The 25,384-nt window shown below is 41.4% G+C and overlaps 2 protein-coding genes across 10 annotated transcripts in view; one reads left to right on the top strand and one right to left on the bottom strand.

The window, feature by feature from the left end:
- RAD52 (RAD52 homolog, DNA repair protein) overlaps nt 1-19,759 on the top strand; it is a 40,373-nt gene extending 20,614 nt beyond the window's left edge. Inside the window, exon 13 of the mRNA XM_051784980.1 lies at nt 19,750-19,759. The gene's annotated coding sequence lies outside the window, so the exon portion shown is untranslated. The remainder of the gene's footprint in view (nt 1-19,749) is intronic.
- Nucleotides 1-25,384, bottom strand: part of WNK1 (WNK lysine deficient protein kinase 1) — a 102,360-nt gene that overhangs the window by 3,061 nt on the left and 73,915 nt on the right. For 4 of the 9 annotated variants that reach the window (XM_051784874.1, XM_051784879.1, XM_051784880.1 and 1 more), the window contains 16 exons: nt 24,902-25,064; nt 24,364-24,480; nt 22,024-22,197; nt 21,193-21,244; nt 20,885-21,025; nt 19,094-20,520; nt 16,291-16,374; nt 13,041-13,127; nt 12,270-12,339; nt 10,738-10,817; nt 9,565-10,220; nt 8,477-8,679; nt 7,157-7,351; nt 5,821-5,913; nt 3,412-3,453; nt 145-332 (listed from right to left, as the gene is read on the bottom strand). In XM_051784874.1, the coding sequence (XP_051640834.1) occupies nt 145-332; nt 3,412-3,453; nt 5,821-5,913; nt 7,157-7,351; nt 8,477-8,679; nt 9,565-10,220; nt 10,738-10,817; nt 12,270-12,339; nt 13,041-13,127; nt 16,291-16,374; nt 19,094-20,520; nt 20,885-21,025; nt 21,193-21,244; nt 22,024-22,197; nt 24,364-24,480; nt 24,902-25,064 (3,772 nt within the window). The remainder of the gene's footprint in view (nt 1-144; nt 333-3,411; nt 3,454-5,820; nt 5,914-7,156; nt 7,352-8,476; nt 8,680-9,564; nt 10,221-10,737; nt 10,818-12,269; nt 12,340-13,040; nt 13,128-16,290; nt 16,375-19,093; nt 20,521-20,884; nt 21,026-21,192; nt 21,245-22,023; nt 22,198-24,363; nt 24,481-24,901; nt 25,065-25,384) is intronic. The other 5 variants (XM_051784883.1, XM_051784878.1, XM_051784875.1 and 2 more) reach the window with 4 other exon arrangements.

Raw genomic sequence — 25,384 nt, 5'->3', positions numbered from 1 at the left:
GATACATCCTGCACTGAAGGAGTCAGCTCAGAGTTTCCCAGAGCACTTGTCCCAGCTGCACAGCAGCTGTGCTCCAGCTGTGTTTGACGCCACAGCAACAACCCCACAGCTTCCCACCATAAACGCTCACAGATCACATCTTACCTCATAACTACTATGCCCTTTGCCAACTTTCTTGCCAGACAGGTTCATGGCATCCCGGGCCCAGTTATCGACCAGCTTGTGCAGGTCATCTGTGAAAGTCCCTTTCCGGCTCGAGGCGATAGCAGTGGGCTGGGTCTGGGGGGCCTGGCTGTTCACTGCAGCCCCAACTGTGTTAGTGCTGCTGGTCCCTACAAACACAAAAACCAGGAATCAAAACTAAGGTTAAAGATCATCTTCCTCTCGTGCATGAAATAACTGTGGTAATGGTACACCAATAGAGAGCCAGTTAAAATGCCATGCAGATTAATTCTAAGTTTTGATTCCAGGACACACTGAAGTGGGAACTACAAGGACTCCTACAGGCATTTTCTCGGACTGATAGTATTTCATAGATATGTTTATTTTGCTAGAAGTGCTGCAAGTGGTCATCTTATAAGAGGGGAATGGTAGCAGCCTACAGGTCTTCGTAGAGGAAAAAGGACATCAGATTTCAGCACTGAATCACAGTACACGAGGCACATCGCTCTCTCATCCTAAACCTTTAATTAGTAGCAACCACTATTGGCACAGGTCAATTCCACCTCGGGGGACAATGCTGGATGCTGAATAAGGAGCAGTAAAATCAGCATTGCCAGCTGCTCTGTAGCAAATTATCTCCACTTTGTAAAATGAAGAGAAAAATTCACCCAGTTTACATACACGCAAAAAAGAGACAGAGTAAGAAACAGCAACTGTTGTTTCCAATAGCTGCCATACTTATGTTCTTGAGGATAACCAGATGGGGCTGTCTTAATCCACCAAACAGCCAGGATCAGCAGGGGAAGTCTGCACCACATTAAATTTTGCTTTTTGCCTCTGAAAGCATTTTTTTGCCATTAGGTTCAGATTTCCTATGTCAGAAGAATAAGCATTTCAGATGCAAACAACTAACACAGCTTAAAGAAGGCAGGAGTGAGACTAGTTCCTCAGATAAGCTTTGACAAGTTTTTCTATTCACTGCAAGAACACAAAACCCCTTCAAATAAATACCAGGTTTCGGTTCTGCTGGAAAGCTTGTTGAACATTATCCTGTGGGGGGAAAAAGCAATCTAGAAGCTTTGTTTTGGATAGCCTCACTATGCTCCTCATACTTATAAACAACAAACTGCACTCAAATTTCGGTTTTTCAAAGGCAGACCTCATAACAGGAATCAAAGAAATTGCATTTTGTGCAGAATCCTAAATTCCCAGCAATATTGCAAAGCATCCTCATTTACAGATGTGGAAGTGCTAGTTAACCTCTAGGGCACACCCAACAACAAAATCAGCATCAGCAGTGCTAAAGCCAGCACTGCTTGCAAGCACACATCCTCACCTACTTGGTGCCTAAAGATCCTCAAACATTTCTACTTGCTCCCTCTGGAGACTGCAGCTGGGAAATCCATGAAAACCTGCATTTATGGCAAGTATTTCTGAGAGGAAAACTGATTTAAAAGTGGAGCACCAGAAATGCCAGCAATGAACATCACGTCTCTACTGGAAAGGCCAAATGGTGGCATCGCTGTCTCTTGCCTGACAGCTCCCTTCGTCTGTTCCACTGTCCCTGGCTATCAACCACATTCCTTGTAACCACTGTATCAAAGAAAGAACTGGTTCCAAACCTCTGCAGGAATGTTTCGTATCGAGGAGTGAATTAGGAAGGTGAGGTACTTACTATGCAGGACAAATAAACAAAGTGTTACTGCCTCTAGTAGTGCTGAGGAGGGAAGGATAAGTATCCGTCCCACCAGTCCCAGCTCAAGCATGGAAGTGGCTCCCAGTCTGGGTGCCCACAGGTGGGGCAGCAGTTGTTAGGGGCAGGCATGCAACAGTACACACAAAAAGGGAAGAATAAGGTTCCCTGAGCAGGGAGTGTGGCTGCAGCACGGATGAAGAGCAGCAGGAACACACTGTACGGTGCAAGGAAAGTCTGCAGTGAAGTAACAAGAACCTGAAGCATGCATCATGTGGAAAGGGCTCTGAATGCAATTATTTAATAAGAGCAACGATGTGAAAGGTGAAATTAAAGACAAATGAGGCAAAAGCGAGAAAGTACTTGGGGGAGGGGGAACGCTGCCAAAACCAGTAATCATCACATTCCACCATGAGAGTTCATGCAGGGATTGACACACTTGCTCTCATCGTCTTCCCGATGGCCAGCATCTGCTTTTGATATTTCACATTTCCACTTCAATCACTAAGTACACTGGATCCTGGACCTACACTGGAGAGGTTCCTCAGGCCACGGAAGGGAGAGAACTAATCAAAGCACATGCTACAGTGTGTTCAGCTGAAGATATGAAAGATCAGTTCATAAAGTTTAAGTGTTTTCAAAAGAAATGGATTGGTTCAGTGTGAGAAAGGTGGGAGGCTGAGAGACCTTTGTCTGCAAAACTGATTTTGTTAAGGAGCTCCCATCTCAGGTCACAGACGTAACAGGTCAGAGCATCACAGCTGAGCAACACAACTAAAGCTCTCATGTAATGTCAATTCAAAAAAGTACTTCGCAGGAATTTCCCATTTTAGCTCTTCCACAGTCAATGCCTGCAGAAACTGCCATCCAGAAGAGTCTGAAAAGGAAGTGCTTCAACTTGTAGCATTCAATGGAAACAACCCCCCACATTCCTGCTCGGTCACAGCAGCCGTCCCCAGTTCTGCTCTGACATGAAGGAACTCAAGTCAAACAGGCTCCTCTCTCCTCAGCCCACTACCTACATGCCTTCATTCAGCCCTTTTATTCCCCCCCCACCATAAAAAACCAGTCAAAAGACACCTTTAAAACAGTCTTAAATGACATGAGCACACACAGGCTTTTCTAAACATCTCTTGCTTTGGGAGACACACTAGAGATCTCTACTCTCTTATGCTTTTGAAATGTTGAAGAAGTGTCTGCAATTGGATCCATCACTGAGGTGACAAGCCCTATTAAATCCCAAACAAAGCAGCTGCTCTGTGGTACAACTCTAGCACATTAGAGTGAGCAACTGACCCTGACACTAAAGCTGCTCTTGTTAGCGATGGGCAGAGCTCCACAGTGAAGGTGAGGTTCTGCCTGCCTCCACTGGGCTGCAAGAGCAGCAGCCTGACTACTCAATATACTAATGACAGAGTACACATTAGAGGGCATAACACAGACAGACAGATGCTGTGCTGGAGACAGAGTCAGGGACATAAGGCTTCAGTGACCAGGAAAAGCTGATGAATAGCTTTACAGTCAGCAATCGGAGATAACAGAAATAAGATAATTACTACAGAGCTGGTTGCAAGGACAGACTTTTTTCACCATCTTCCCTGAAGCACAAAGAGAGAGTAATTTGTTAAAGATAAGAGAAACAGTGAGAAACGTTTAGTATCAGGAAGCATTACAAAAAGCTTGGTGAGAAACAGAGAACACAGCACAGCAGGGCTCTTGCAGTCACTACTAGGACATTCTAGCAGAAACCCAAAGACTGGTCTGATGGTTTAATCAGTTGTACTTTCAGAAAGAAAAGAGGCCCAGCCTCCTATATTTATTCTTCATAATTCCCAAACTATAGTGAAGAATGTCAGGAGACATTAAGGTCACAACTGGTTCTTATCAGAAAAGGAAAAGCAAGTACATCTTCCATTTTTGTCAGGATGTACAAAGCATTTTACAACTATCAAAGTTTGACCAGCAACATAAGAAGGATTTATTTGATAGGTCAAGTGCTCTTAGTTTGTCACCCTATTTTCTCAGATCTGTGAAAACAGTTCAGACATTCCCTGCCAAGCTGTACCACTCTGTTTCTCCAGCTGCACAGTTAAAAGCATCAATCACTGCACTGTTTCCTCAAGACCGCTGATTCTAACCCAGCATCTTCTCCAGCTGTCACTCTCCACAGCAGTCTGCAACAGCATTTCAAGGACAAGACTCCAGGAAACAAGCAACCTGCAGTAAGCCAAGTGCCAGGCCAAGCTGTGCCATGCCAAGTATTACCTGCTTTTACAGGACAGCTACAACACTCTTCAACAGGAATCTGTTTCCCTCAGCACCAGTCCCAAAAGAAGGAGACACACATGCAAAAGTACTCTTCTAGCTAAATGACAGTCAATTTGCAGTCAAGGCCTTGTAAGTAAATTATACTCTGATATATTTAATTCATTGCCAATTCTAGAAACAGACTGGCTGTTCCTCATATTCCCTACCCAAAAAGAGGACAGGCCGGACTACAGATAACTTTTAAAAGTTAGTTTTGGTAAGAATTTAACTTCTTCCAAGAAAAGAAGCATAAATTTTGACATTGCAGATGTCAGTGCACATCTGCACATTAATACACCAAGCAAAAACATTTAAAGATGCTCAATTTGAAAAATTAACTACCATTAGTGCTTATATCCCAAATCCAGTGAAGCGGGATAGAATTATCATCGCAAAACTCAACAGCTTAGCAAGAAGTTTCCCCTCCCTCTGACTCCCTCCCTTTCTCAGGAGGATGGAGCTGGTTGCATTGCAGCTGTCTCTGCAGAAGGCCAGGCCCAGTTCCCACACACAGCTCTGGCTCAGCTGTGCCACTGGCGACCGTAGCGAGACAGATGATGCAGATGTGTGGTACTGCCATGCAGAGCAGCGACTGAAGGTCTCTTCACAGCACTTAAAGCTTTCTCATATCAGGTCATTCCAGAGGGTGGGAAACAAATGTCGGGCATTTAAAGGGTCTAGACTGCAGAAGCAGCATAGGAAATGTTGCAGCACTCCCAATAAAAAGCATCACATCAGCAGCTCAAGCGTATTGTTATTTCAGCCACATCAGAAGTTTGAGGCTCTCTTGTAAGTCTGGCCTAACGTAAGCACAAATGAAAGGATTCTGAAAAGAGCCGCAAGGTAACTCATGAGACAGAATGTCTGAAGATATCTACTTAAATAAATGTCTATTTACCATTTTCACTGCTATTTGTTGTACATTTAATATATGTCCAATTCCCAGTAAAAATTTCTAAACCTGGGCCCGTTAGTAGGTAAGGATCTTCTGAGTTTGCCTGGAAATATCCTCTAATTATTTTTAAAACCCTCAGTGCTTCCAGCTTTAGTTATCCATCTGCTGATTATCATAAGAAGTCACTACTAACTGCCTACAGGTGGCATCAATGCTCTGCACTGTCATCAGCACTGGTGCCGGGGACATGCAGAAGCTTGTCCAACTTGCACTGTGGGCACACTGCTGGAGGAGGGCAACATATTCCCCCCACCAGTTACTGCAGTGCCCAGCAAAGGCATAATTTGAAAAACAAATCTTCCTCACTCTTTCAGTACAAAGATTATCTCCCCTACAAGTCTCCTGCCACCTAACATATGCCGAAGAAAAATTACTGAGGCAGGCCAAAATAAAATGCCCATGCACCTGTACCTTGCTAACTCTCCCCAGCTTGTGTCACTTCACTGACCTGTCCTGAAAGTTTCCACTAAAGGTTTAGAGAAAATGAGTGCTTGTGATCATGAGTTTAACAACAGAGAATACCTGACATGAGAACCCAAACTTCTAAAGGCGTGCTAAGAGCAGCTCAGCTGAGCCATGGCATGGGAGGGAATACAAGGTGGTGGATGAGAATGGGCTGCATGAAACAGATCCAAGCAGCAGAAACAGAAACCAAAAAGACAAAACAAAAAACAGACAAGGAAGGAGTAAAGGTGTTACACACAAAGAGCCAAGCAGGGCGTACTCAGAAATCGGGTCCTCCTGCCACCAGGCTTGAAGGTCACTCTCTCAGATGCACAGTTAAACTTCGCACAGCCTGTGAGAAAACAAGAACGGGAAGAACAGAGAAAGGAGAGGAGAAGAGACAGAACACCACTACAAGATGTTAGCAACTTGAAGTTGGAAGGGTGAAATGCATTAACATGACACACAAGAATAAGTCTCAAAGTGTGGACCAAAGAGTACACAGACAATATACGGAGTGAAGGGACTCCTTCCAACACCTCCAGACATTAAGCCAAGCTTGCAGTGTTGTTCTCCAGTACATAACCCAACAATAAGGTTGCAATCTATAGGAAAGCCAAATCCTGGCAGAAGTGTCCAATTCCAAAATGGTACTGCACAACTCTAGATACAGGGAGATGATTCAAGTAGCTCCAAAATACTTGAAACAGTTCTTTAAAAAAACCTTTACAGAAAATTCTTCCATAAAGTCTGTTTCCATTTTCTGCCTGTACTTCTCCAGTTTCAGCAAAAACACACATTAGAATTGATGTAATCAATCAGTCTATAGCAAAGCTTTTCAAAAAGATGTGCAAGGGGGAAAAAACCTGGAACAGCTAAGTTCAGAGAAATAAAGCAGTCATCCCCTTAACGACTGGCAAGTAAAAAAAGCCCTTCCTACCAAATAAGTCAGAGCTGTGCCTGAGAAATTATTTGATAACGTACTAATAACAAGCAATCCACGATCCGAGTAACCTGAGTAAATGAACAATTTACTATTCCCACCATTTCATCCTCCTACACTGACTCTTCCTTCCAGGATAATTTTTTAATCTCACAATTGAAGAACATGAGCCTTTCTTTTTTTTACCTTTTACTGTTAAAAATTCCATTGACAGAAACAGGCAAAGCAGTTTGGAAGTCTAGAAGGACTCTGAGTCTTCAGAAATTTTCTTCAGAAATTTCCTACTATTTTAGTTATCTGTTAACAACAAACCTGCTCTGCCCCTTCCTTAGTCTAACGTCTCATTTCCAACCTGTCTCCTCTTCCCCTCAGCCTATACCTTTCCCACAGGTCAGCAGAGCATCACTTGCCACCACCCTACTGCACTCTTTTGTCCCTGGGGCTCTCGTTACAGCAGACGGGGGCCATTCATCACTTCAACCACCTCACACTTCACCTGTGTGAGCAGCTAAAAATCTAGGTGCAAAAACCAGCCTTCACACATAGGCTGGGGACTCCAAAACTGCTTTACACCATGTACTAAAAATCAAGTGTTGTGAAGTGGATCACTCATTTCCATTGCTAATTAGACTAATTTCATTTAGAGTCTTACCTTGGCCCGGTGCCGAAAGGCTCGGAACCGACAGGGCACCATCACTGGTGAAGGCAGAGTAGAGATTTTCACTAGAAGGTGAAGGTTTGAGGGGCTGCAACAAATGGTTCTGCCCAATCTCTGGCACGCTGCCGGGAGGATGAAGGGTCTGCTGAGGGGGCAAGACTGATGGTGCACTTTGAGCTGACAGATTGCCTAGAGTTGAAAAAAGGAAGGCAAAAAGTTTTGGTCTCTCCACATCATTTTCAAAGGTTCTGTCATTGTTCCCAAGGGACAGGGGAAAAAAAAAAAAAAACCAGAGGAAAGTTTGACTGGAACAGTTACTAATGGAAAAAACGTGTATCATCTTCCAGTCAAGCATGACAATTCAGGTAAGACAGGGAGAGGCAGGGGGAGAGAACTACTCCAGTTTCTAAGAAAGCAGTAAGACCAGAAAAAATCTTCAGTTTTAAAGACAACTCTGTTCTAGTTCACTGTCACGTGCTCACATAGAGTTCCCATATCATATGACACCACAGAAGTGAGCAGCCAGGGTGACTGGACACAGAAACTGCAGTATGACGTGGAATTACTGAAGTGAATATGCAAGAAGCAGTAATAAATATTTCTGCTCACAGTGCTGGCCCTCCAATACTGTTTGCTCATCCTACAGGATTTGAGAAACATCTCCAATTACCCAGCAAGCATCTGACATCAACGTCATTCAATCAGTAAACAGAACTATTTTCTGAGTTTCCTTTATTATAAAAATGGTTTTAGTCAGAAAGGAAGCCTTGCCAATTCTCAATTTGTAATCACAATGAGGCTGCAACTCCATTAAAAAAAAAATATCACTACTTTAACATCCCTCAACTGTGACTAAGTTTCTACACTGAAAGGACACAAGTAATACCATGCTTAAGTGATACTAAAGTAGAAAAAAAATCTCTGCAGATGACTGAAGAGACCAGTCCCCTTCTGTAAAATCAGTTTCAGGAGAGAACAAGAACAGTTTAACTTTAAAAAACAAAGTTTTCCTCTCATACTGTAAATTTACACTTTTCTTCTTAGTCAGAGCCCGATGACTAATCTGTAAAAAATACAAACCACAACTTTAAAACTGCTCTTGCAGAACCATGTAACAGTATCTTTCAGTGGACTGAAAAAGTCACAAGCAAGACTACCAAATAGCACAAGTAATTTCAAAAATGATAAAGAAATTCAGGGAGGAACCAGTGCACACAGACCCCCTCAAATGAAAAGACAGACACAAAAAGATCTAAGAATGAGAGATGGTACCTTCTCTCTTTTATGTAGTAAAAAAACTGAAGAAAGTCTTACCTGATAGCTGAGGGCTTTTATGTCCCTGGGAGCTGCTACGACTGGACTTGCTGGTTTTTCCTTTAGTAGGTCGTCTCCTTCTTCCTGAAAGGGGTGCAGCTGGGGGAATAATTACTGCAGGTGGGGCCTTTCCCAATTTCATATACAGTGACTCAATCTCCTGCTTCTGGCGACTCTGTAGCTCCTGGATCTCTTTAAGGTGCCTAACACGTTACAAAAGAGAGCGACTTACAAAAATGCACACAATTCCTCCCCTCCAGTCAAGCCTGACGCGCTTCTTTGGTCAAGCTCTCGTAAACATTTAAGAAAGGAGGAAATAAATCTTTTCCACAAATAGTCACTAAACACACATGGCAGAACACTTGCCATTTTCCAGTGTGCTCTAGCCCTGGCCAGAATTCAAACACAAAGTTCCCAACATTGTAATCATAAAACCAGGATAAACCGAAGTATAAAAAAAGCATTAAAATGCTACAGGAATAGCTAGATTACTCATTTTCTGAGACATGTGGCCTTGGAGATTTCTACACTGGTATTGCCTTACATTTTGTTTCAGAGCAGTTGCATACATAGGATTTAAAACTGCCAGCTGCCCTAAAAAAAAAAAGTTCAACTTTCAGTATAAATAAATTAGTAGGTCACATTGCTTGACTTTTAAATTTTTTTTCTAAGCCCACAAGGTTTCTTTAGGAAAAGAAAAACCATTAGAAATGCCAGAAATGCATACTAGAAATGCAGAGACTTGTGTGTTATTTTCAAACAAGACTCCATTATTCCCACTAACTACTAAACGTCAGTGATACGCCAAATCCTCCTTACATCTGCAGTCTTATCCACAGGGCAGCTCTCAATCTACATACAACAAGGTTACAGGTTAGAAAATTAAGCACAGCAAATACGTATATCCCTTTTTTGTTGTAACTGTGTACTGCTTTCCCACTACAGAATCCTACTTGCCACATAAACACTGACAATGACTCCTGACACTTGGCAAAGGTTGAGCCTTTTAAAGAAGTCTATTTTTGTTCTTTGTGAATAGGAAAGTATGGGGGAAATTCCTATTTTATACACAAAGAAAAAAGCCTTACTTCTCCCGTAACCGACGGAGTTCCAATTTCAAGTCTTCATCTTCAATATCTGACTCGTTGTCACTGCTCATGTAGGAAGAGTTGAATGAGTTGCTAAGGCTCTGAACAGGGAGGCTGATCTTTGATCCCAGGTGCTGGAGAGAGTCTGGGCTCCCTGAGCCATCATCCAAATCCTTAGCCATCCCACTTAAGAAGGCGGCCTCCGGATCAGAGGACGGACCATTCATGTGTGGGGACTGCCTCGACTCCAACCCTTTCTTCGGAGCTGCAGCTGAAGAAGCAACTTGTTCCAAGCCCACAGAGAGAGGAAGAGTCATTGGCTCTTTCTCTGCACAGCTGACCTCATCCTGAGTCTTTGACACTGAGAAGCGGCCAACTTGATCCGTTGTTGTTGTCACCTGAAAGCGCCCGACCTTAGTAGCCTGCCCAACATCTACCGGTACTTGCAGCTCGGGATCTGTCTGAGGAATGCCATCCACCACATCCAAGGAAGCACCAGCAACAGCCCCGCTTTTCCGACTGCCAGCCTGTTTTACCAGTGTACTCTCTGGGCTACTGCCAGAAAGACAAGAATCACTGGAGGTGGTTTCAAATTGCACTGGCTTACTTTCAGGTTTGTCACCCTCTTTTAGCGCATCATCCACTGCCACAGATACCTAGAATAGAAATACAAACATGCAGACTTTCTTGGTTTTTCCTTAATATCATGCTTTTATTTACTTTAATAGTAAGATACATCTGAGAGGGGAAAATAACTCATTTCCTTGGTATGCCACAAAGCAAGCTACTGCTTCCCTGCAGGCAACACATTGCCACACAAAATAGTATTTCCGAGCATTCTGGAGGATTAACTCCAAGACACACAGCAGATTCAGATAGGGCTTCCTTCACCAGCAGGACACAATACAGTGAACACCCCAGCACTGTTAGTGAAAGAACAGCTAATATTAAAGACCAAGGTCTGACATGATAAAACACTGTATTTACAATTCCAGACCTGCACAGATTAGAGCAATCTCTGCCCCAAATGAAAACAGCACCTGCATGAAATGCAGCGTTCACAAGGCATTCCCTCCTGACAGCAAAGTCCAGCACAAGGAACACTGAGCTGGCACGGCACAGGAACTGCTCAAAGATCTGGATCAACAACCAAGTGAGCTGAACATCTCCTACCTGAAACCGCCCCATCTTCAGGACACTGGCTCCTGCTGTGGTAGCCACAGCACTGCTCTCTCCATCACCTGATGTTGAAGCTAAGGAAAAGGAGAATGGGATTAACAGGAAAACAAGCAACAAATTATTAGAACTCCAACTACTTCTTTTTAATTCAACTACCCATGAACTCCTAACAGGCCTTTGGATTCATAGCATCATATGAATATTAAAAAGTTAATTATTAATGTTAAGTTGAGGTATTTTTCTACAAAGCTTCCATGCTCAGTGTATTTGATGAAAGCGCACTTTTAGGTAACAGTAAAAAAAGCACAGTAATTTCAAAAAAGGAATGTGAAATAGACAAATCATTAAAAACAGAACCAAAATTTATGCAAGAAAAAGCTTATTTTAATTCAGTACCCACACTGACTACCTAATTTCAAAAATACTGGGGACAATTCATTAATAGAAAAGTAGTAAGTTGAAGAAATGCTATAAACCACATTTACTTAAAGCAGTCTATCTGAAGCTTTTAGAGCTGGATTCTTAGGTGTCAGCTCCTAGTTTTGTTGCTCTGTGCACTGGCAGCGTAAGGTTACAAAGCTGAGAAATAACATTCTATTTTTAAATCAGTTCTATTGGACAGCTTGCTCTGTTTATTAACCAACTTCCCAGATTATTTACTTGTACCTTCTAAACTTTGATAGACAAAATCCAACTCATTTTATTGCAGACTAATGGGTTCTACAGTATACTACACCAGCAACATACCAAAATGGCATATTTTATTTTACTACAGAGTTTTTGAAGGTTTGTCACTAAACTTCAGAAGCACATGCATGTTAAATAGTGTTTATTAGATAGTTTGAGAAATAATTTCAGCACCATATTAACAGTTTCTTTTAAAAATGGAAGACTTCAAAAACTAAAACAGTTAGGTGAATGCTGACAGGAAAGTCTCAGACTATTTTGCAAATGTTTGGATTCCACCCTGACAACTGAATTCATTTAGATTTGAAAGTCATTGATCATCCAGACAACCTTCAGTTGTTCTAAAGTATCCAGAAGGAAGTCTGGTTTTCCTACTATCTTCCTTAATTTTAGTAGTTTAACCTTCATTTCTCTATTTGAACAGAAAGGAAACACTCTCAGGTTAGGGAGAGGTACCCTACATGTAGAACACAGCGTGATGACACTACATGAGAAGTCTTACTGTTGTCGTCAGGAACATCACACATGACAGAAAGTTCCTTCGAGTCCTCAAGCTGTACCTTAGCAGCATAGTGGAGATTCTTGGTGAATCTTAATTTAGCATTTTGGACAGCTTTAAATCCTAAATGAGTCACTACAATCCACATGTATCATCCCCCTCTCCCGGCCTACGGGGGAAAATTTCAGTCTGGCTACTAAAAACTAATGCAATCCCCTTAAAGAACTGCCATTGTATGACTTACTAAAAAAGGCTACAACCTTCCAAGTTGCTAGTCTGTTCAATTCTGGATTATATCTCCATGCTGAGAAACCATCTAAAATAATCATGGCTGTCTTACCATCCTTCAGAGACTGTGTTGCTGTGGACACCAGCCCGGTAACCGTCGTAGATGCTACTGAGGGCACAGACTACATGTTCAAGGGGGCAAACAAAATAAAATTAAAATAATCAATGGTTTGATTGAATTCCAACAAATCCAACACACTGCATATTACATAATCTTTCCTTTCCAAGAGAGACAAATTATGACCCATGAAAAGACAAATGCAAAAGTTTTTAACCTCCAAAGCAAGCAACATCAGCAAGAGGTTTTAGAGGCCTTACAAGCCTGAGGCTGTAGCAGAACATTCCCTTTGGCTGTGTAGAAGGAATGCATAAGTAGCCACTTGGAGATTACAATATCAATCATTGTCTTCATCTAGTATCAAAGTTCATTATCACAGCCTTTGAAAGTTTCAGATCCACACTTAAAACACCCCTCCCAAATTAAGACTGACATATCACATACTGCTGGTTTAGTGCTCTTTCTCCTTACTCCACAGTTGCTTCCCCTTCTAGCTTGGTGACACACATGACATCACCAGAAGAGCTGGAATAAGAACTAATACCAAAAAAACAGCCTCAGGAAATTACATAATCTATTGCAACATACAGATTTTTCCTCCTTTGGTTGACTCAGTCCCACAGACGGGAAGATGACTTCTCATTTTTATTTTTAAAAGTCTAACTACTGGTGTGGTGATATTAAAGGCAGTGACCAAAGAGCACGACCTTGAGGAAAACACTGAGGTTTTTGAAGACTACTAAAATGCCAACATTGCAAACGTACACAGGCAGGAGCAGATGTCACTGGAACAGTCTCTGGACTAAGGGTTCTTCTCAGCTGAGCATCCAGATCTTCCAGTGGCTGCTGGGACTGAGAAAGAAAAGAGTAAAAAACTGTCCCAGCTCAGGAAAAATACATCACCTTTGAGAAACAGCCATATTTAATACTTAAATTTAAAGCAGTCAGTACGGCTTCCATATTTCTATCACATTTCCTTTCCTACATCTTTATATTTAACATCTTTATGTATAACACAGTGAGACTGGAAGCAACTTAAGCAACATATTTGTTTGAAAAAAAAACAAAAACACAGAACAGAAAAACTAACTTCCAATAAAAACAAAACAAACAAACAAAAAACCCCCACACAAACACCCAAAACCAACCAACAAAAAACCAACAAACAAAAACCCCCAAACCAAACCGAAACAAACAAAACAAATAAAAAAACCCCAACAATGAAACCACAAGTCCCCTCAGAGAGGCTATCTGGATGGGTTGGCTTGAAGAGGAGGACAGGAGAGGGGCAGAATCTCTCTCAAATATGCTTATTACTTAGATTCCAGCTGTTTCAGTTGGCATCCAAGATGTTTTTCAAACTTGGCCAATTGAATTGAGGGGGAGAGGAGAAGAATTACCTAAAAATGTCTTAAAGTTTAAAAAAAGTTCAGATTCACTCAAAATTATTAAATTCGGGCCCTACCCACAGCATACATATGAAAGAAGAAAGTGTTGGCAGATATCACTAAGTTGCAATTCTGACACTGTGGAGTAGAAGTTTCCATCCAAACTTTAGTATTAATAATCTTTCCAAGTCTTTTATATGAAAAAAAAGGTCTGTATCTGTTTTTAGAACTGAAGCTGAGGTCACGGCAACATAAAAACGTTATTTTCCACTTTTAAGAAACTGAAAGTTAGAGATACACAATAGCATAAAAATGCTTTCAACAGGTTGCCAGGATGACATTCTTCCTGACTTGTGGGTTTCAAAGCGCAACCAAAAATCCGGAGAACAATAAACCAGAATCAATTCCATTAAAAAAAAAAAAAAGGGCAAAAGATGCAGACTTCTATGACTCCATTCAGAAATCCAAATGCTTAGTGACAAGTGACCTAATTTAATTCAGTACTGTAAAATAAAGAGGACATTTCCCCTGAAATACTATATTCTAATACTATATACTAATATCACTTATGCTCACAAGAAGATATTTGCTTCAAGTAAACAAAGAGCTATCAGAATGATCGGGAAATGAAGATTTCCTTATGGAACAAGGGTACCAAAATGAAGCTTGAAAAATTAATCTAAATACGCTTTAAAAAGCAATTAAGGAATAAATAGAACAGGTATTTAAGACTATGGAACAAACTGTTCAAAACTGGTCTTAAGATGACGTGTACTTTGTCTGCAAATTACGAGTCTGGTACTAAGGAAAGGAAAATAAGTTGAGTAATGACCTACTGACAGAAGCAGCACGGAAGGCAAACCTATCAACTTTAAGACAAGCCAGTAATTTTCCAGATAGCATTATATGATAGCAGCAAATGCTCTTAACAGTCAATTAGATTTGATCCAGTTGGTCTCCTCCAATTTTGTCTCGCTCCTAGACAAGCCTTCAGAGTTCAAATGAGAAGTGAAATTAGGTAAGTTGTTTGCAAAGGACAAGAAGCAAAGGATCTATATTTGTGCCTCTTCCATGCCACAGATCCTGCCAGAAATACCTCTGACTTACAGGAAGAAGCCTTTTGCAGTGGCACAGTGGCTTGAGTCATAGAAGCGGCTGCAAGTGCTTTTGAGTTTGGGGGAAAATGTTACTAACATACTGAGTTTAAAGCAATGAAAGTAAAAAGGACTTCAAACTTAGTATGACTGATTTAAACCACCTGCCTCCTGATCCATTTGATATCTGCTCACAGCAAGAACTCAGGTAAGAATTATCACCAAACTGTTGTAGTTTTTCCTTTAGCAAAACCATGCTTCAGAGAGAACCAACTGAAAGACATAAACCAGCTTCTGCCTCTACAAGCTGAGGGCCGGTGGAGGGGGAGGGAAACCAGTGTTGCTTGCTAACAACTCATAAGCCATTCAGCTACATTAATGCAGCTTCTTGCTCAGTTTGAGAAAGAAGATACCTATTTCTTGATTACTCACAGGGCAGGAATAGGGCCTATGGCTTTAAGATCAAGCTGTAAAAGTGAGTTACTTTTGTGAAAGAGCTCAGTTGAATGAGCTTTTTCCCTTCCAACTTCAGACGTCATCTGCCTCAGCTGTGCAAACCACACAGTGTCACACAATGGGTCAGGCTGGAAGGGACCACAGTGGGTCATCTGGTCCCACCTCCCTGCAGCAGGGCTGTCCCAGAGCACAGGGCACAGGATTGTGTCCAGATGGTCCTGGAGTATCCAGTGAAGGACACTCCACAAACTCTCTGGACAATCTGTTACAGTGCGTGGTCACCTCCACAGTAAAGAAGCTCTTCCTCATGTTCAGGTGGAACTTCCTCTGCATCAGTTTCTGCCATTGCCTCTTGTCCTATTGCTTGGCACTACCATTTACATCCAAAATATCCAAGCTAACTATTGTATACAAGGACAAAAAAGTCCCTGTTACACTCAAATTATGTACATGATCAGGAGCTTCAAAAACCTTTTCAAATCTGAAAGCCCAGTGAAATCAGAGTGGAGTAACAACCACCAAAAAAAAAAAAAATGAAGCCCCAGGAGCCCATGAGGAATTTACAAAGCTAGCAATTTTTCACTTTCATAAACATTTAATTGCAATACATAGTTTCCCATATTATTTTGCTACTATACTTTTTTCAAGAAGAAAACAGGTTCAAGTTTTATGCACACACTCACCTGTGTTATTTTATTTTTCTTAAACACCTTTGAAGTTCAGGTTTACACACTAAAAAAATGCTGAGACTGATCAACTGTTCCTGTACTTCAGACACTGGGTACAGCACCCTGAAGGGCAAGTTACACAGAACCACAGAGTGGTTTGGGTTGGAAGGGACCTCCAAGATCATCTAGTTCCAACCCCCTGCCATGGGCAGGGACACCTCCCACTAGACCAGGTTGCTCATACCCAGTGCTGAAGCGATTCTGGCTGCTACTACAGTTACACAAAAGGGGTTACTCAGTCAAAAGAAAAGAAAAACAAGGACATTAATAACATGCAATGGAGAGTTTAATTGCAACATGCTCTTCGACAGGAAAAGCAGCAGATACAATCTGCCAAGTTGTGTAGCACCTGAGTTAGTGAAGGTCCTGGAAAAGGTGGCAGCGGCTCACTGGATGGAGTGCCAGCTGGAAGGTCAGAACCTACTGGTAGCACCTATGGATAACGAAGAGGAAACGCGCGTCCATCAGACAGGGAACAACAGAGGGATCAGATACCAAGCTACAGTCAGTCATGTCATACAACAGAAGCCTTAACATTTTTTTCTGTAGAGACTTCCTCCTGGCAGAGTTAGCATATAGAGTTTTTAGGTATTTTTTGAAACAAAGTTGGGGGAAGTTGTTTGCTTTGGTTTTATTTTATAATCCAGATTACCTTTGAGCAGCCACAATTTCCAGTTTAAACAAGCTGCTGTGTCCAGGAACTAAGTATCTTGGGGATATTACTTTCAAGTCTGCAAGAAACGCTAAAATAATTCTTCCAAAAAGCAATTAAATTTCCAAGAAGCTTAATTTATAAATGGTGCAAGAAGGCACTCAGTCTCCTTCCAACAGATCTGTGTTAACTTTCCATTAGAAACTGCAAGCTACGTGCTTCTGGCACATTAATCCAAGCAATGTGACTTGGGAACAGGAACTGTCAGTGCCTGAGGATGTCTCCACTTGTTGAGAAACAGATTTATAGAGCTCTCACACCATCTTTTGATCCATCACTACTTTTTGAACTGAAGTGTGTTGATGACCCACAGAAGATGACCAGGCCATGCATCTGGGTAGGGAGAAGTCATCCAGGTTACGTAAAGGAGGTTAGAGAGACTGGAAATGTTAGAAGGTGGCATCAAAGCCTCCCCACCAGGTCAGACAGTACATTCCAGTTAGTCATTTCCATTGTTAGGGAAGTGGGAAGTTCTAGGAATTAAGTGACCCATTACACAATTTGCAGTTCTTATTCCCAGCTGTCATCTTGAGGCCTGACCATGATGTGAGGTTTGCCTGGTGAGTTCCAGCACTGGACACTGTCTGCCCTTGTGTGACAGTGACTGATGGATATGGGTAACTGGCCCAAAGTCCACCCCAGGCCTCAAGCAGCAGAACCAGTTCCAGCTTGCAGTGTGTTACCACAACTGAACAATGCTTCACACTGCAGTAGTAACTGCCTGGTGAAGGTACATCCCATACTTATCTATCCTCTCAAAAATGTTTCAGCAGCAACTAGGCCAAGTTGCCTTAGCTCAACATTTTTGCACACTACGAAACACACAAGGATATTACCTGTTCTGAGGTATGATGAATTTTTAAGCTGTGGTAACTTCATAATTTAGTTTGTAGATAAGAGGCAAAACATACTTCAAATGCATTTGTAAGACAAGTCAAAACATTTAAACTGTCCAGGTTAACAGCTTGGTCACAAACAGAATAAAATACAGAGAGCTTAGCAAACCCCTGAAAACTAAAGCAATAAGCTCCTGAAAATTAAGTAACAACAAGGAAAGTTAAACTAAAAGTAAGCTTTGAAAAAAACCAAACTAAGTTATAAGTAAAAGCTTCAAAGAGGAGGTAGGTTTTCTAAAAGGGACAATCAAAAACTCCCTAACATTTATTACATTTAAACCCAAGCCTTTGTAATTACAGGTTTGCAATTAGCAAGTTTTTAACTGCTCCTGAATGGATATCACTTTCTATTATTTTCTACTCTTTCTTTTCTAATTCTCAATTTCATTTAAGTATTAATGAATGCCTTCATGTCCAGATTTCCCTACCAACCTCCTTGGCACATATTCCCAACTCCTTGACAGCAGAAATATTCTACTTTCTTTGAATACAAAGAGTACATGGGAAAGACTGCTAATGAATGGAGTTATTGGGAGCATTAGCTCAGTTTGAATGGCCTGAAACTGGTTAACAGCAAGGCCAGCTAAAGATGACCAACACTAAGTGTTGGTGAGTGGAAAACAATGTTACAGAAACAGAAAGAAGTGAGTATTAAAGTTTTGGGTTTGTTAAACACCTGGAAGTTTCTTCAATCTATTTTCATTTAAGAGCTACTTCTCCATTTAAGGAAAGGGTTACCAAGAGTTTATAATACTGAAATGGGCTGTCTCCCAGTATGGAGAGTCATTTAAGAGAAAATAAGTAGTTTAATTTCACATATTGATATATATGGCTAGCAAGCAGGTAACAACCTCCACAACACCTCCCAAGTTGTTATTCTAAGTCACTGCTATCTCTTTATGAAAATGTTTGCTTGTAGAGCACAATTCAAACAAACAAAAGAGTTTTGTTTCAGATATCTTTTAAACTTCTCAAAATCCTGCTTTCACAAATCTAAAATTTGAAAGGAAAACAGTATCCAGGCACTACATAAGCAGCACAGGACTTAAAAAAAATTCAGTCAGGTTTACCCTTGCCTGCAAGGAGCAGGCTAATGACAGGAAGCAAAGCTAAGCTATCCTGACCACTTTGTGAATTATACAACCACTTCATCTCATTCCAGTCATCGTGTACAAGATAAAAAGCTATTTAAAGCAATCCTACAAAATACTATTTGAAAAAGCAACATCAAGAAAAAAATAAACACATAAAACAAATCACAGTTGCTTTACTCTTTGTGGTTTAGGACTAGGAAAAACTAACAGTGACACCAGAGACCTCTCTCAGAAGCACACTACAGAATTGGACTTCTTTTTTTCCCTGATAGGGACAAAACAAAACACCTCTTGGGATACATGAAAACCACCAGAGCATAAAACTTTCAATACTACATTAAATGAAGCCACCTCTGCCTGAATAAACATTTTGCTTTATAACAAGGATTCTGCTCAAGAAGGCGGTTTCCTACAACAGCTGAACATTCACACAAACATTGCATTTCTTACCGGTACCCTGCTAAGGGGGGGCTTGGAAGGAGAGGTCCCTGGTTTCACTGCTGCTGTCGCAATGCTGCTTGGCGCCGAAATGTAGCTCCCTGGGGTGATCCCTTGCCCGGGAGTGGCAGCTGGAGTCAGCACTGGCAAGCCAGCTGGTCCAAGAGGCAAACTGCTTGGAGGTATACAAGTGCTAATGGATGTCAGGGGTTTAGTTGGTGCCACAGCAGTGGTTGGTATCCCAGGAACAACTGTCGTTTCCATCACCAGCGATGTCTCCAGAGATACTGAAGGATGCACTGTTCCCACATTACCATGCTCACTGAAGAGAGACCGTAGCTTTTCTTCCAGGGTCTTTATGTCATCAATACCAGGAGCTTTAGACTGAGCATCAGCATCAGCCTCCAGACAGTGAACGTGAGGCTGGTTGGGTAACGGAGCTGGTTGAGGCTGGCTATGTATCAAAGTCTGCTGAACGGCAGGCAAGTTAGTGACTGGTTGTGGCAAGACACCAGGTAAGGGAACCTGGGGCAACATGGGTGTTGCACCCGAAATCTGGGGCAGGACAGGTGTTGATGTAATTCCTGATGGGATGAGTAAGGGATGGATCACTGGCTGAGCGACTGAACCACATATGCTTGATGCTACTGAGGATGACAAAGGTGCAGAGATCGGAAGAGACAAGCCAGCTGCACTGCAGGGATGTGATGTAGCCAGAGACTGCCCACTCTCAGGTAGTGACTGTGGAGCGCTTACAACTGTTGTTTCTGCCAGACTGCACACAGAGCCACTGCTACTAAGGTGAGGAAGCTGCAAAGCCACGTTCTGAGCCAGAGACAGGGCAACGGATGTCTGTGGTGCTGCCATACTACTTACAATCTGAGGAGTAGACTGAGATGTCACAGTCGGTGCAACGACACCAAGACCAGTGACACCAGGAACCTGGGTAGATGGCAGTGCCAAGGACGACGGTGTGCTGATACTGGGGGCAATATCTCCAGTTACTGGTTGAGCGGGCTGGGATGTGGTAGATAAGGAGAAAGAAGCAGGGGCGCTCACACTGGAAGTGACACCAGTCGATTGCTGTCCAGATTGTGAGGCTGGAGGTGGAGAAACAGAGCTTGGCACACTTGTGTTTGGTGCAGCTCCAACAGCTGCATTTTCCGAAGGCAAAGTAACAGATTCTGGAAGAGAAACACCAGTGCTGGAGGAAACAGATACTGAAGAAGCAGTGACAGATGCAGGAGTTGCACCACTGCCTGCCATGCTAGAAAGTGCAGGTGGAAACGGTGGTACTGTTTGGTTGAACACTGGAGGAGCTGTACTAGGTCCCTCTGTCATCTGAGCATGCCCCATCTCAGAGAAAGCTTGCTGCAAGCTCAGTGATGATGCTGAGTGGGAGAGATTCATTCCAGGCCCATGTACTGGAGATGCAGCAACTGGAAAAACATAAAATTATCAGTCCGCTTGGAAAAGCTCATTACAGTATTATTGTCTATGACTAAACTAAGACCACATTTACCTCTTAGCATCACTAAAAAAAAAAACCCAAATAAAACACACAAATCCAAGCTTACCTTAAAACACAGAATTTAAGGTTTCAGTCTTGCAGAAAACGCATCAGAATTTTTTTGCTAAGAATCCAGCACAATATGACCTGAACTACGATCACTTCTCACCAGCACAGACAGTTCCTTACTTCCCCAAGTACTTCAAGAGGTCTTTAGGAACAGTTTAGCTAGCTAACTTCAGTTTTGATGAGCATGTCTTAGCCATCAGCTTTTAAGAGTTTAGACAACTTACCCAGATCTGAAGTTTCGCTTCCTCCAGAAACAGCAGAGGTGAAAAAGCCCTGTTCTTTTAACCGACTCTCAGGGACAGGGCTGACAATAAACCGTCTTCCCGCAGAATGGACAACCTGGGTAAAGGAGCTAGAAGGGACCCCTAAACAGAAAGAAGTCAGAAGTTTAGACACTGGCAGTTACTAAATACATAACCTGCAATACGGAATGTGCACTCCATCATACAAAATAAAAACTTGGCTGCACCCATCCGCTGAAACAGAAAAAGGTAACTGTTGGGAAAAAACAAAATAATCACAAAAGACTTACCTATTCTTTGTGGCATGGAAGATGTAGGATCTGGCTGTTTGAACTCTAATTTCTGTAAAGTAAGATAAAGTTTAAACTTCTATTCTGAAACAGAAACCCACAAGATAGTTCTTAAAATGCTAGCTGACTGAAACGTGGGCATTTAAGAGAAGCAGTACACCTTGGACCCAAGCACCATCACCAAACTAGAGGAATTCTGCCCAGATAAATGTCAGCTACAGTGGTTTTAGAGCTTCTCGGCTTAGAGACCATCAATGTAACAAATTGATCTAAATGCTCGCTTGTTAACAGGCAGTCCAACTGATTTTCTTAAACATTCCACAGATAAACAGATGTTTCAAACCAGTTTTGGGTATAATTAAGGCAGAGATTCAGGAAATGTCACCCCATCTTATTCCCAGCAACCAGTTTCAAAACCTATGTTTCCTAACTGAGCTATCCAATCTCTTAGTATTCCAGGGGGTAGAGGGCCTGAGTCCAGGCTCTCAGTGTTTTAGTGAGCAGCACAGGGTTGGGGATTTTACTGTCCTACCTCACAATAATCTCAAATCCAAGAAGCCTCAGAATTTAAGACTGTCTGTTTAGTGGACTGTTAGGAGATTCAGCAGCTTCAGAAGTCTTCAAACACACCAAAAAGAGTTCTGTTATTTAGCTTTCTAAGTGAATTTTAGGCACTCACTGATACAAAGCTTTCTCTGTGTTTTCATTTAATTATTAATCTCTGATATCTCTCATGAAAGAAAGTTGCTGTATCTAACTAGCTCTACTCACAAAGCCATATCACCCAAAATGGAAAATGCAAAAAGCTAAGGCGATCTGTCCTTTACATACCTGTGACCCTGGAAAGAAGCCATCATCTTTTGTCTGCATGCTCTCCAAACCCTGATCACCTTCTGGTTCCACGCTTGCATCCTCACTTAGCATTTCATCTGCTTTCTCAATAATCTCTCGTACCTGTTCTACGAATGAGTCTCTCTCTGTTGCTAAAATAAACTCATTCTGCACCTGTAAAGAGAACAAAACAACACTCATTTTCTATGAATGATTTCAAAACAGTACACTGAATAATGGTAATTTGCTCTTAGTGCTAATGTTTGTCCTTCCTTTGCTGTTCTGCACAAGACAAAGATGGTGACACCTTAGAGAAAAACAATTCTTTCTAAAATTATCTCCAGCACAGAAGTATTTGCCCTGGTTTAATCTTTGCTGTGGAACAACATTCAATCTCACTTCTTCATCAAACTGTCACCTCAGTCTTCGCTTAGCACAGGGAGATTTAAAATTAGCAGCCTTATCTTACTGCAGTTCCTCCTGTCTAATGTAATGTGCATTAAGAGCCACATTTAAAGGGAACTATAACATAAAAGAAATTGAAAAGTCTGTATTTCAAGATGTGTTCTGTGCTTCTCTCTTTCCATGCCATATACAACTTCTACTTTATGCAGGTTGCACATCACTAATTTAAAGTCTGGTTGTAGTACATAAAAGCCAGTATTAATTACGTTCCAAATACAGGAAAAGGAAGACTGCTCAGCCCACCTAGTTTCAATACATCATACCTGCTTTATGAAAATACCTTCTGCTGCTTATATTGGAGAAAATTAGCTTAAACAAGCATATGTGACATTTAGAAAGACATTTTTGGTTTGGTCTGACCCAGGAGAATATTCTGTCTCCTGAAATTACGCATGGTAAAGCTCGCAGAGACAGTCTGTGAAACAGAAGCAAAGCTGTCAGTCACAGTATCTCGGCTGGAAAAGAGAGAGAAACTGCCTTAGAGGTAAAGCTTGAGACATTGCATTTACATCAAGTTTCTGGGATGCTGGTTCAGAGAAAGGAAAGTCAAACGTGATGGGTGCTTTTATCTCCCTCTGCAATGCAGCAAACTTACTAGTTAAAGAAACCTTCAGTGTTTTAAGTTGAGGAATGACAAGTATCTATATGGGGTACACCTGACAGCATAATGATGAAAAAGAAACCATAAAGTCTTACAGTCAAAAGTTTCCTCAATATTCAACAAGAAACCCACGAGCATGACGTTTCAGATTCAGATGTCTAATTTACATTGCACAGTTTCAACTATGTGACTGCATTTTGGATGCACAGTTCACTTATTTTGCTTCTACTCATCTTCAAATACTGTGGGGTTTGTTGCTTGAGCTGTGTGTGCTTGTTTTTGTTTTGTTTGTTTAGATTTTTGGTTTCTTTTAAAATCAAATATACTCTTTTATTCCTATATAGGATCACTTCAGGTATGAGGTAAAGATAGACATCTGTGTATTTCTTGGCACTTGACTTTATGTTATTGACTTGTTTACAGTGTCAATACATGTATTTAGCCAAAAAACAACTTCTTCCTCTTTCTTAGAAAGCCATTAGTCACAGAAAGATTATTTCTCCCATATCACCGGTTTGGTTTCTTTTGACAGGTATGAATCCAGCACACACCAACAGAGGTACCCAAGAAGGTGGCAAAAGATACTGCATTTTGTCATCCTTCCTCACTTCACTAACACTTAAAACAATCTGTTTCATTTAGGCTGTACCAGACCAAAAACAGTTTAAATAAAAAAAAACAAGAAAGGTGTGCTAGTCCATGCTACACTCTCACTTAAATGTATCTCTACAGGGTGAATTATTTTATATGCTTGGCCATCATACATTGAATGAAGAGGTTTTTTTCCTCTGAGAAAGACAAAAGCAGCATCAGTCACTACAGACTTTCAGAAACCAGAAAGTGATTCCCATTCTTACTTCAAGGGCAGAACCTTCCCATTTTAGTTGAGAACAATGGCAAAACACTCAAAATGTAGGAATAAGTTTTAAAGACCTAGCAATGTTTGCTCCTAGAAAACAAACCAGAATTTTTTTTAACCTGACACTTCCAGAAAGTTGTTTGCCGTTTTAAAAAAAATTAGACTGCAAAAAACCAGATGCAAATTTACTTGATAAAACCTCAATTCCAAGGTAAAACCTGAAAAATTGTCATGTGAATTGTGCATGCAATATTAACTGTCAGTCAGGTGTACCACTCTGTGCCTAGAGTTTCTAGTTGTGCTCGTGTACCAACAAGGTGAACATACACCATACTACCTGGAAGAGCAACTCTGAAACACAAGAAAAAAATAAGTCAGACCAGATTCAATTCTACATCTCTAAAATATATCTTACCATAATTGAAGCTATTTCCTCAGGGTTATCACCATCCAAATCAAATTTGAAAGTAACCATTTTCCGATTGTGTGTCTCTAGCTGGCACTCCACTACCCGGTCACCTTTGTTCGAAACCTAAAGCAAAGAAAAGAGTACTTCAAACCAAAAGCACAAGAATCTAAGGTTTTTTCTTTAAAGTTCATTGAAACAAACCAACAGTATTGGTATAACACAAACTTGTTCTCTCTTTCCAGTCTAATAAATGGTGCCATGTACAGCATCATTTTTGTCTGAGGATACATCAAATATTCTGGAACAGTCTGTGGAACCACTGGTAGCTAAGCAAGCCAATTTTGCCAGACATAGTGGTCCAAAAAGCTCTTAGCAGATAACATTTGGAATGGTGACTCCAGAAGCAAAAGAAATACACTGGATAGCTTGCATGCTCAGGGAGCACGGAGCAAGGAACAAGACTGCAGAAGACACACATTCCTCGAAGGAAATAACAGTTTTAGAGGCTCACTACTGAACTGTCACTAAAATAAGAAATACTCACATTTAGAATTCTCAGTTTTGGCCTAGCAGTCTTCTCATGGCGAGAGCGACTGCGGACAGACCTCCGCATGTGCCGTTTCGCCGTCCTCCCCTCATGCCTTCCACTAGAAGTTGGGACATTCTCGTTGCCATCACTCAATCCTGAAGCAACATCAGAATGTGCACTGGAAAAAAAAAAAAAAGAAAAAGGCAACTTTACATTAGTATCCATGCATTCCATAACTGCAACAATACAGTTTAACCCACCAGATGATATTCTCTTCTGGACAGCAGTAGATGTGTGTAATATCAGACTAGAGGAAAAGAGTCCTGTCAACACTTAGGAATTCTACTCAAGCAACCCTAACAGCAATTATTTCGCTACACCTCTCGTGAGCTGAGTTGTACAAATCTGTCTTCCGAATATGTCTTCAAGCTATTTGGAGTCTGAATTCTGTTTAAGTGTCAAAAGGACAGAAAAACATCCTTTATGATCCACTGGACA

The sequence above is a fragment of the Manacus candei genome, unplaced genomic scaffold, assembly GCF_025592945.1.
Source record: "Manacus candei isolate 608988 ecotype Guabito, Panama unplaced genomic scaffold, ASM2559294v1 h1tg000018l, whole genome shotgun sequence".
NCBI lineage: Eukaryota > Metazoa > Chordata > Aves > Passeriformes > Pipridae > Manacus > Manacus candei.
This window is presented reverse-complemented; position numbering and strand designations above follow the sequence as displayed.